Source organism: Gymnoscopelus braueri, assembly GCF_963280865.1.
Source record: "Gymnoscopelus braueri genome assembly, chromosome: 6".
Lineage (NCBI taxonomy): Eukaryota > Metazoa > Chordata > Actinopteri > Myctophiformes > Myctophidae > Gymnoscopelus > Gymnoscopelus braueri.
In genome coordinates this window covers 27,336,372-27,348,816 of record NC_137607.1, presented here as the reverse complement: position 1 = coordinate 27,348,816, position 12,445 = coordinate 27,336,372, and the positions used below count along the sequence as shown (strand labels likewise).

Below are 12,445 nucleotides of genomic sequence, written 5' to 3'. Positions count from 1 at the left end.
GACTTCAAAGCAAATACAGAACGGCGGAAAACAGTGGATAAATTTAACAGTGGGCCCTCCCAATCTGACCAACAAGGTCACATACAGTACAGTACAGCACAGTACAGTAAAACAGTACAGTAGCCCCTGTACAGATAAAAATGATTCCATGCGTGCCACCCGGGGCTGGATGAGTGCCCACCCATCTTTTAGGGCTTCACCCTGGGCTTCTGTTATCACCAAGCAAAAACTGTGGGAATACAATGGATGGAAAACTGTGCCTCCCAGCCTCCATCTCAGACCCACCTCTCTACATGGCACCTAAAGCCAGAGCACAGCTCTACTTCTTCTGAACTAATGACCAAGAGAGAGGAGGAACAATTTATCATCATTATGATTTGCTATAAAGTGAGCGAGAGAAGGGGGGGGGGGGGGTCGCAGAGGGAGCAAGGCTCACCTTTTTAGAAAATAACCATCATTAAGCATTACCCGAGGTTCCATTTATTTTAGTGTTTTAGAAGAGAGGAACCTTTAATTAGGTCCTTCATGAAAAAAAGAGTGGGAAATGAAAACAGAGGCCCTTTTCACTGCTGCTTTCTTAAGGGCTGTTTTCCTCCATACTCCTTCCATAATTCCTTTGTCTCTCTCTCTCTCTCTCTCTCTCTCTCTCTCTCTCTCTGTCTCTCTCTCTCTTTCTTGACTCTCTCTCTCTCTCTCTCTCTCTCTCTCTCTCTCTCTCTCTCTCTCTCTCTCTCTCTCTCTCTCTCTCTCTCTCTCTCTCTCTTTCTCCCCAGATGTGCCACAGCTGTCTTCAGTCTGGGCAGCTCAGAGGAACAGTGAAGGCAGAGGGGCTGAATGGGCCAGCTGAGCAGAGCAGAGCTCTCATCCATAGCTGGCTCCCATATACTAGGTCCATCTCTGTTGAAGGACTGCCTGCATGTAGCGCCATAGGGCCCTGTCAGCAGTTCCCCCTGCTCATAAGTCTCCACAGAGGCATGTGTGCCTGCCAGCAAGCCTGTCATTACAGGGACAAGGAAAGACTGATTCTCTGTCTGTCCATCATGACCAGGACAATTGACTTCCTAAGTTATGAGGCCGCGCTGCAGCCGAGCAAAGATATATATATATATATATATATATATATATATATATATATATATATATATATATATATATATATATATATATATATATATATATATATAGCACTCAGTCCTCAGTCCAATGCAACAACACACATACTGTAAAAGTAAATGACTTAATGCCATGGCCTTGATGGCTTACCTCATTATTGTGTTATTTCAAAGCAGAGCGAGAGAAAGGAGAGCAAGAGAGAGAGAGAGAGAGAGAGAGAGAGAGAGAGAGAGAGAGAGAGAGAGAGAAAAAAAAGACCAAACTACGGCATGTCTGCATATTTGTCCTCTCGCTCTTTTTAAATAAACATGCAGACATTAGCCAAATATACTGCACACAGCTGGACATGAAGTGGACCAGCAAACACTCAAGAGGGATTTCATGCTCTTAGCAATTTTCCCATTATTTCATTTGCTGTTTTTGAGTCTTTTAATCTAAAATGACTTAAAGGGGTTACCATTTGTGGCAAGATAACGCAGGCTTGGATAGTAGTCAACTTGAGAGCAGAGACAGAGTGAGAGAGAGAGAGAGATAGAGAGAGAGAGAGAGAGAGAGAGAGAGAGAGAGAGAGAGAGAGAGAGAGAGAGAGAGAGACAAAGGCAGCAAAAAACTTGGTCCAACTTGACACAGGCTCAGTTCTTTACTTGTGCAGTCAGCCAGTTGCTACTTGATAGCACGGAATATTGCACTCACATCTAGTTACCAAACAGGTTTTGTTGCATCTATTCAGTGCGACTGGCCATTCAATGGACTAGCCTACAGAAAAACAGCCCAAACACGGTCATATTGAACTGTTGCATATATAAGCTGGGCTATATATTCATCAAGGTCTGATCTCTTTGTAGCTATACATCTGAAATGTAATTTGATCTCACTTTTCCCTGTTTAGACAGTACACAGTCAAATCCTCAGTGTTCATTTATCTATTTATAACTCTGAGCTTATACAAATAGAACCAAATGGAACTGTAAGGATCCATTTGGTTACATATGTACACGCTCAGAGTTAGATCAACACTGGGATCTTACTGTGTAGTGAGATCAGACCTGTACTGTAGAAAGGTTAGAAATCACTGGTTGTACCTGTGTAAATGCGGCCCTCTGTAGGGGATTTGTGAGCCTGACGGGAGGGCCCTGTGGTGGGGTTTAAAGGAAGCAGAGTAGCAGACTATTGGAAACAGATGACTAGAAGGGGTCAGAGGTTAAGTTTAGGAAATACACAATCACAGCCTTGTTCTGGATGACAAGTCTTGGACACTCGGTGTATTTATGTCTGTACCTTTAGGGGTTTCAGCCTGTCCAGCTACAGTGTGTGTGTGTGTGTGTGTGTGTGTGTGTGTGTGTGTGTGTGTGTGTGTGTGAGAGAGAGAGAGACGGGGAGAAGAGAGGTGGGCGGGCAGGCAGGCGGGCGCGTGTCTCAGGCACAGAGCGTGATTTGTGAAAGCAGGGTTCAAGTTCAGCAGACGAGACACGGCGGGCTGGAGTGTGGCTCAGTCAGTCAAACAGAAAGATAGGTCAGAGAGCAGGACAGTGAGCTGCGACGTTGTGGTGTGTAACCAATGTAGCTAAAGCCTGATTTATGCTCCATCCATCATAGGATGGTGTCACCCGCCGAAAATAGCCTATCTACAAGCTCACAAAGCGTTGCAGACTCGCAGTGCAAAGCGTGGTGAACTTGTAGATCGCCCATTTTTGGCACCGGCATGTGGACATTTTGCTAAAGCACTTATAGAAGCTACAGTAGTACACTGCACATTTGGATAGATTTAATCAAACGTACTGTATACAGTATATGCTCACCGATACCAATTAATGTTAGATAAAACAGATGTGGTATTCTTTCAAACTGTAGAGCAGAGTAGTAGGGGCTTTAGAACTTTCCCAAATGAAGAATCAGAAATAAGCCAATGACTCATTTAGGTTCCCTCAGTCAGGTCTCTGACGCTTCTGGAAAATATCCTATGCGTACTTATACAGTGCATTATACTGTAAGTACAAATAAGAACATAATTTAACATTTGTGTTGAAGTTTTATACAAGAGTTTAAAGCTGCAATCGGACAGACAGACAGACAGACAGACAGACAGACAGATACAGAGATCTCCATCTTTCTTATATTAAAATTGGCTTAAGGGAGGACCGGCTGGTGGGCAGGCCGGTGGACCACGTCGTCACACTCATGTCACTATGACTCAGTGTGTTGTCTAACCTCAATATGTCGTCATGGCATCAGACTCAAACAAATCAGTCAGCTACTGTACATATATGGGCGCAAAAGGGGGCATTCCCATATATAGGCATATACAGATTACATCAGCGATCTCCATATATGGGCATAAAAGGGACAAGGACTGACAGATCCAGAGCCACAGATCCGACCGCTATGGCCATATATGGTCATGTGCATATACTGTATGGGGCTACCCTGCGCAACCCTGCGGCAAGGACTCGAGGGAGTGCGGTGCCCACCGTCGAGTAGTTCGGATATCCAGTTGTCCAGAACCGATTCAACCAATATGCCCATATATGGGCATTCCAATTCAACAAAAGTGACAAAGACAGAAGGGTACAACGGGTACTCTAACAAAGCCCCGAAACTATGACTCAGACATATTGGTTGGATCAGCGGTGCAACATACGTGTGAGGGCCGCGTAGCGGCCCCGACCTCAAGTACAGTATATGGGCATAAAAGGGACACAAAGACACCCAGATAGAGAATTGTGGATCTATAGATACAGACAAGATCCGATCAACTTTCCACAGCGCACATCACTCTCTCTGGTGTACTCAGCTCTCTGTATGGTATAGTATGTTAATAATACAATTAGTTAGGGAATTTTAGCAAAATATTTGGACCATCTGTGAAAAAATTTACTACCAATAGCTTTCTTCACCAATGTGTTCTTATAGGTGTCTAGAATCACCTCTCAAAAAGTGCAACCCCAAATCCTCGTGGAAAATCCTGGAGAGCCAATCAAAGTTAAGGAGCCCAGAGGGCTTGGGTGAAAAATATGAAAATAAATAAAAGTCTTGTGAGGTGTCTAACTAGGGGTTTTCAGGGGTGCTGAATCCATTCCAACCATTATTTTTGAGTAAAAATGTCTCACTGGCCATCTAATATTGGTATATTGGTTATTGTTAGTGTATAATCAGTGTATAATCAATGGTAGGGGATTGGGGTGTTGTTGAATTGATTCTATTTTGAAAAATAAAATAAGAAAATATTGCTAAACACTTGATAAGAGTGTACACCTACTGTGCACATGCTCAGTGGGATACACTGTCTGCATGTGGGGAAGGAGCGGGAGTGTTGCATCCTGGCAAATATGTCTGGACGATTTTAAGGTACGGTAGTTTATCTACTTTTTGGCATTTATTTTCCTCTGCTGGCAAAACTTTTGATTACTGTGAATTTAGATGTCAATTTTCTCTAGCCTATTGCTTACATTGAACAATCATTAGTTAAACAATCATGACACTTGTCTTTTAGTAGACAACATGGAAGAGGATTCTGTAGCTTGTGGCTTAAGGTGCTTCATCTGTGGTGGTCCTGAGACTGAGATTCAAAAGCTCTCAAAAGTCACCCAAAAAGGCTATGCACAGATGTTGTCTTATTCTGAGAGTGTGGATGATGCAGCATTAATCAGAAGACTACATGAGGACTGGAAAAACTGAGATGACCCCAAACTAAGATACCATTTGGAATGCAAAACCGAGCTATACAGTCGTGCAAGAGGTATATCCACTGGAAATCGTACGTTTTTTTCAATGTGATGAAAGTTGCCACTTGCAGATTTCAATCCTATTCTATGTTGTGAGTTACATCATAATTTAATAAAAACTTTAAACATAATCTATTCTTTAGAGCAAGATGAGCAAGACCAACGGCCAGACAGGAGAAAAGACGCAGGGCATTGTCTGGGTCAAGTAGTTCAAGTGCTAGCTGGCACACTTGATCTACCATAATACTTGCATCCTTTGCAATGAAGGTATCAATGCTGGCACATTGAAAAGAAACCCTGGTAAGTCTTTTGTATGTAAGATTCAAATGAATTTTGATAATTGTTTTTCTTGCTCCTCATTGTAGGCTTCCACTCAAAGTAGAATAATTTAATCATGCACATACTGTATGTGGCTACCTTTTATCCAGACAGAGCTCGGCAGTTGTATCGTGCACCTGATAATGTCTACCAGGACCAACTGAAAGGAGTTTGATGCAGAGAGCAAAGCGACGAGGTGATGACTGGGGACTTGAAGTTGCTGGTCGCCTGGTGGCAGAAGAGGCAGTATATCATATTCGATGCAGAAGAGACTTTGAGAACCCTGTTACAAAGTCTGAGGTAACATTATATGGATACACAATACAGCTGTACAATACAACTCACATTTCTTATCCTGAGGGAAGAAATATAATTTCTAATGGTGAAACTTTTGATTTCAAAATAATTTATTCTGCAAGATTGATATGGGTCCAGGAATGAGGGGGACTAATAAAGGATAAGAAATGTGAGTTGTATTGTACAGCTGTATTGCGTATCCATATAATGTTACCTTAGACTTTGTAACAGGGTTCTCAAAGTCTCTTCTTCATCGAATATGATATACTGCCTCTTCTGCCACCAAATCTATAATACCAGACAGGCGACCAGCGACTTCACGTCCCCAGTCATCACCTCGTCGCTTTGCTTTCTGCATCAAACTCCTTTTCAGTTGGTCCTGGTAGACATTATCAGGTGCACGATACAACTGCCGAGCTCTGTCTGGATAAAAGGTAGCCACATACAGTATGTGCATGATTAAATTATTCTACTTTGAGTGGAAGCCTACAATGAGGAGCAAGAAAAACAATTATCAAAATTCATTTGAATCTTACATACAAAAGACTTACCAGGGTTTCTTTTCAATGTGCCAGCATTGATACCTTCATTGCAAAGGATGCAAGTATTATGGTAGATCAAGTGTGCCAGCTAGCACTTGAACTACTTGACCCAGACAATGCCCTGCGTCTTTTCTTCCTGTCTGGCCGTTGGTCTTGCTCATCTTGCTCTAAAGAATAGATTATGTTTAAAGTTTTTATTAAATTATGATGTCACTCACAACATAGAATAGGATTGAAATCTGCAAGTGGCAACTTTCATTACATTGAAAAAAACGTACGATTTCCAGTGGATATACCTCTTGCACGACTGTATAGCTCGGTTTTGCATTCCAAATGGTATCTTAGTTTGGGGTCATCTCAGTTTTTCCAGTCCTCATGTAGTCTTCTGATTAATGCTGCATCATCCACACTCTCAGAATAAGACAACATCTGTGCATAGCCTTTTTGGGTGACTTTTGAGAGCTTTTGAATCTCAGTCTCAGGACCACCACAGATGAAGCACCTTAAGCCACAAGCTACAGAATCCTCTTCCATGTTGTCTACTAAAAGACAAGTGTCATGATTGTTTAACTAATGATTGTTCAATGTAAGCAATAGGCTAGAGAAAATTGACATCTAAATTCACAGTAATCAAAAGTTTTGCCAGCAGAGGAAAATAAATGCCAAAAAGTAGATAAACTACCGTACCTTAAAATCGTCCAGACATATTTGCCAGGATGCCACACCCCCTCTCCTTCCCCACATGCAGACAGTGTATCCCACTGAGCATGTGCACAGTAGGTGTACACTCTTATCAAGTGTTTAGCAATATTTTCTTATTTTTTTATTTTTTTCAAAATAGAATCAATTCAACAACACCCCAATCCCCTACCATTGATTATACACTGATTATACACTAACAATAACCAATATACCAATATTAGATGGCCAGGGAGACATTTTTACTCAAAAATAATGGTTGGAATGGATTCAGCACCCCTGAAAACCCCTAGTTGGACACCTCACAAGACTTTTATTTCTTTTCATATTTTTCACCCAAGCCCTCTGGGCTCCTTAACTTTGATTGGCTCTCCAGGATTTTCCACGAGGATTTGGGGTTGCACTTTTTGAGAGGTGATTCTAGACACCTATAAGAACACATTGGTGAAGAAAGCTATTGGTAGTAAATTTTTTCACAGATGGTCCAAATATTTTGCTAAAATTCCCTAACTAAATATAACTATCACATCTGCAGTGGTTGGAGGTGGTCTCCCTACTCTTCTATTGAAAACTGTAGACCCTGGTGTTCATGAGCGCAAAATATCCCCTGACCAAGCGGGGATTGTGTCTTGACGGAGTTGTAGATGTTTGGTCTCTCTCAATGCGGGAGAGGTTCAAATCCCAGTTAGGATATACAAGTTACAGATTGGGGACTTTAATTCAAAGCTAGGTCTGCAACATTACAAACACAAAAGATCCAACATCCACCATTCGGCCAAAAGAAACTGTGAACATGAACTGTTTGCTTGTAATAATGGTTAGGGTTAGGGTCAACCAAATCCCATTAACCACATGAACCCTAGCGTTCCTATTTTGGGGCAAACATGCGACAGAAATAGCAGCTACGACATGCTCACATGTTGTGAGCAGCTATTTTCAGCAAAGAGATTTGGTGTACAGGGAAAAAAGGAGCAGACCTAGTATAGAGCAGTGATTCTCAAACTTCTTCATGTCAAGGACCCCCAAAATGATATGTATTTGTCCGTGGACCCCCATCTCAAAATATTTTGTTCCAGGGGCCCCTAGAAGCAAAGATTTGAGTCACAAATGTTCGCTTTAAAAAAATATATATATATTCAAAGATTTGCACACGTTTTCACGATTTAAAAAGAAATAGCAGATCTACAAGCTCATTGCACGGTACTCTGTGCCGCGCTATGAGCTTGTATATCTGCTATTTTTGAATAGCCAAACTATAAAATATGATTAAAGTGGTTAAAATAATTGTGACACTATTATTAACACATTTTGCTGGGGACCCCCTGGTACCCCTCCAAGGACCCCTGGGGGTTCCCGGACCTCACTTTGAGAACCAATGGTATAGAGTCCTGGGGGACCCTGGTCAACTAAGTATACAGGGTTTAAGTGGTTAAGGTTAGATATAATGGAAAATGTGTCCGAGGGTCTCAAAACAGCTAAGGAGCGGAGCCCTCCTCTCACCTTGTGACTCCTCAGCTCTGTGACCATCTGCGACCTTGGCGGCAACCGTGGCGATGACGACTGTGCAGGCCAGGGTCCTCCATAGCGTTTCCATGGTTACTACAGTAGTTGCTATAGTAACGAGATTCAGCGCAGTGGTCCCCGGGCCTCTGTGCCAACATTTCTCCAGCCCTGTGGGACGCCCCCTCGCCTACCAGTGAGACAGCACAGCACTCTGTCGGGCCATCGCTGCAACTGGAAGGAACGGGGTACTCTTCTCTTTATTCTTCCTCTGTCTGTGTCTCTCTCTCTTACTCTCTTAGCATATTTCTCTCATTCACTGTCACACACAAAAGCAGTGTCACTCCGGGGTTGTAGAGAATGACACTAAACGGCTTGTGTTACAGTATGAGCTAGTCAGTAGTATATCCTTTTGGTCTGATTGGAGAGTCCCACCAAAGTCCTGACGAGGGAAGACGGGGGCAGCCTTCTATTTGATTCAGCACTGCCGGTGGGAGATCTGATCTCTGTGGCCCTGTAGAAGAGAAACAGAATGAAAAAGAGGCAAAGAAGGAGTGAGAAAGAGTGATAAACGTAGTGTTGCAACCCTGTGTGTAGTGAAAGAACAACAGCAACAGTGAGACAGAGAAAGACAGAGAGCATGAGATCCCCCTGACCCAAGTGGTTGTCCTCTGACAAGATAAATGTCTCTGGTCTGGAGTCAATGGCCAATGAAGGGACACCCACATCCATGCTTTTCATACTGATAATCAATCATGGCTTCTGTCGAGGACAAACCCCCTGCCTTACACACACTGATAGCCAGGGAGAACTAGGCAGGTCCCAACCTAGGGGGCCCCCCTCTCTTTTTTACTTTTCGTCCACCGGAAAAGACTTGAAGCAGAAAGGATGTCATTGATCTTGTAAAAAGCTGCGCTTAAAACCCAAAGGGGGCTTGAGGTACGTGCTCTGTCAGAGGGTATTGGGGTCAGCCAGTTACACTGGCTGACAGTGTTAGTTGTTTGCATGGATGACTGACTTGCTAGCTGGCTGGCTGGCTGGCTGGCTGGCTGACTGGCTGACCGCATGGCTCAGAAACAAACTGTCTGGCTAAGCTTGCTGACTATACGACTGAATGGCTGTAAGATAAATGCAGCATGATTACCACTCAAGAGCACATAAAAACACTGTGCAACTACTGAGATGAAAGATGATTTTTAGTTGCTTCCTTCAGTTTCCTGGCTAGCTACGGACTGCAGAGTCAGCTATCTAAACCTTTGATACCCTCATTCCCAGCAACTCTGCCCTCTCATTCTACCCCCTCCACACACACACACACACACACACACACACACACACACACACACACACACACACACACACACACACACACACACACACACACACACACACGTCTATCCCTCTCTCCCTTCATCCCTCCTTCAGTGCTGTCTGGGGAGTGAAGAGCGAGGAGAGACGCCACACTGGCCCAGATGGCTGGCGGCTAACCAACTGCAGCCAAAGGTAATCGGAAGCAGATGGGAAACCTTTTGGTGACGAGAGCAGGGGAACAAGTTGCCTACTGAAAAGAAAAAATGAGGTTGAAAAAAAACAAAAAAAAAACAGTGCAAAGCCCCAGGGGAACGAAAGAGAGAGAGAGGCAGCGGAGTGTTTGGTGTTTGGGCCAGCTGGGAGAGCCATTCTAAAATGTTAACACTGACAGAGAGTGGAGGAGTTACTATGAGTGTGTGTGTGTGTGTGTGTGTGTGTGTGTGTGTGTGTGTGTGTGTGTGTGTGTGTGTGTGTGTGTGTGTGTGTGTGTGTGTGTGTGTGTGTGTGTGTGTGTGTGTGTGTGTGTGTGTGCGTGCGTGCGTGCGTGCGTGCGTGCGTGCGTGCGTGCGTGCGTGCGTGCGTGCGTGCGTGCGTGCGTGCGTGAGAGAGAGACATGACTTTGAGTCCAAGTATAAATAGATGCATTGGAGAAAACACACATCTTCTGTGTATGCTTTGAACAGCCTTTTCAGTGTAACTACACTTGTTGTCACGTATGTGTAAGATCATCATAGCATGACCCACAGTAGCATTAGCCAGACAGCAAAATGACAAACTAATTTGTGTCACGTGAACATTCACCTTTCAGTCAGTATGACCCATGGAGTTATAATATATCTAGAGGGTGGATAGCTCCATAAAGAACCTCTCACTCCGCTATACAGCTCCGAGATGAGGTTCTTCTATGTCGTTCTCATCCAGGATTGGGCGAACGTCCGCCAAGGCTCCGCTGTTTACCCTTTTGTATACATCGTATCGAAAAACTAAAGGTAGATTCCAAACCGCACGGATGTTTAAGGTTTGGTTCGGAGCATAATATTTTAGGTCCGGAGCGAAACTACCCGTTTAAATCGCTTATTTAGTCAGCCTGTGGCCATGTTTCCCATTGTAGCCAAACCGGGAGCAGTACTGGCAGCGGACGTAGGGGGGTTTTCCGGGTTGAATGGGAAACATGGCCACAGGCTGACTAAATAAGCGATTTAAACGGGTAGTTTCGCTCCGGACCTAAAATATTATGCTCCGAACCAAACCTTAAACATCCGTGTGGTTTGGAATCTACCATTAGTTTTGGGATACGATGTATACAAAAGGGTAAACAGCGGAGCCTTGGCGGACGTTCGCCCGATCCTGTATGAGAACGACATAGAACCTCATCTCGGAGCTGTATAGCGGAGTGAGAGGTTCTTTATGGAGCTAGAGGGTGGACTGCCCCGCCCCCAGCTATTAATTTCAATGAAAGTTGCTCAGTGGCGTTTGAAGCACCAGGAAGTCTGCCGGAAGTACAAAATTGGGTCCATTGGGTCTATGCCATAGAGTCTGCCAGAAGTACCAATATTGGGTCCTGAGCAGGCGCACAAACTGTAGATGCACGCGCAGTAGCATTTCAAATGCGGAAGTATTGCATTCTCAGATTGACCACCTGGCGACGGCCGCTTCAACTGTTCTACCACGGCTCTGGGGGCTTGGTGTGACCTGTCATATACCTCCAAGATCAATTTGAGGTAGCTGGATGCTGAGAGCATCTGTGTGTGTGTGTGTGTGTGTGTGTGTGTGTGTGTGTGTGTGTGCGTGTGCGTGTGCGTGTGCGTGTGCGTGTGCGTGTGCGCGCGTGTTGAAGGTGTACGTCAACACAGTCAAATCTTAATTCATCCATTTGTTACTCAGAGTATACACGAATCCACGGAGCGCTGCCCTGCGCGCAGCCATTGCTGCGGTGTCAACGCTCCGTGGACGCGACACCGCAGCAATGGCCGCCTACAGGCAGCTACAGGCAGCGCGTCTGTGGATTCGTCTATATATACTGTACAAATGTATCCAAAATCACCATTACAGGTCCATCTGGTTACATTTGTAATACTCTCAGAGTTAAATGAACACTGAGGATTGTACTGTGTAATGGTCTCATTTCCCTGTGTTCCACAGCGACACTGGGAGTGTGCAGTACTGGAAGAAGCAGCTCAAACACTGAGGGGTCTTTGTACTGTAGCCTTCCTAAAAATCTGGAGCAACTGTAAACCTCTTGCCCTCCCTCCCTCCCTCTCTCCCTCTCTCTGCCTCACCCCCTCTCTCTCGCTCCCCCTCAGGCCTGCTTCCAGTCATTTCCTGCGCAGCCAAACTCTCTTCTATTTTCATTACTTTTGCTCGAGTCGCAATTTATTGTGGGGTTATTAAACTTGCAGCTTGATATCAAATGCTTTTCATTACGATGTGCTCTCATCTTGTTTAGTTAAACAAAACCCACATGATTGGACCCCCTACAATGGTCCTGGCTGCTTTTAAAACAAGGCGGCTCAAAAAGATTTGTGGTATCCCCTCCTATGCGGCAGCGCAGCTTTCTTAGTAAATTATTGCCTGATTATAAAGCGCAATAATATATAGCCGAATTAAGAGCTCGCCTTTCAGGAGTGATTGTCTTGTACGTCTTCCATGCCGTGTTGTACAGAATCTCTCCTCTGGGCTCCATAACTTAAATAAAGGAATAACGCTTCTAATCTAGCCCGTCCGCCAGGCTTGTTCAATGTGATGTGACTGATTCCACCGTATTTTGGTTGGATGAGTACCTCTGATAGCCACGGACATGCATTGTATAGTTGTGGACTAGTCACACGGCCAAGTGAGCAAGCGGAGGGAGCAGCAGACGGGCAACACGATCTCAATGCACTCATAATTTGCAAAAATACAGAGGAGACGACAGCAGTGGCTGTTAACAGAGGAAGAGAAAAA

General features: G+C 44.3%; 1 protein-coding gene across 1 annotated transcript in view; it reads right to left on the bottom strand.

Moving 5' to 3' along the window:
• adamts10 (ADAM metallopeptidase with thrombospondin type 1 motif, 10) overlaps window positions 1–12,445 on the bottom strand; it is a 75,422-nt gene that overhangs the window by 58,926 nt on the left and 4,051 nt on the right. The window contains exon 2 of the mRNA XM_080430056.1: window positions 8,192–8,705. Within this exon, the coding sequence (XP_080286182.1) occupies window positions 8,192–8,285 (94 nt within the window). The 5' untranslated portion in view covers window positions 8,286–8,705. The remainder of the gene's footprint in view (window positions 1–8,191; window positions 8,706–12,445) is intronic.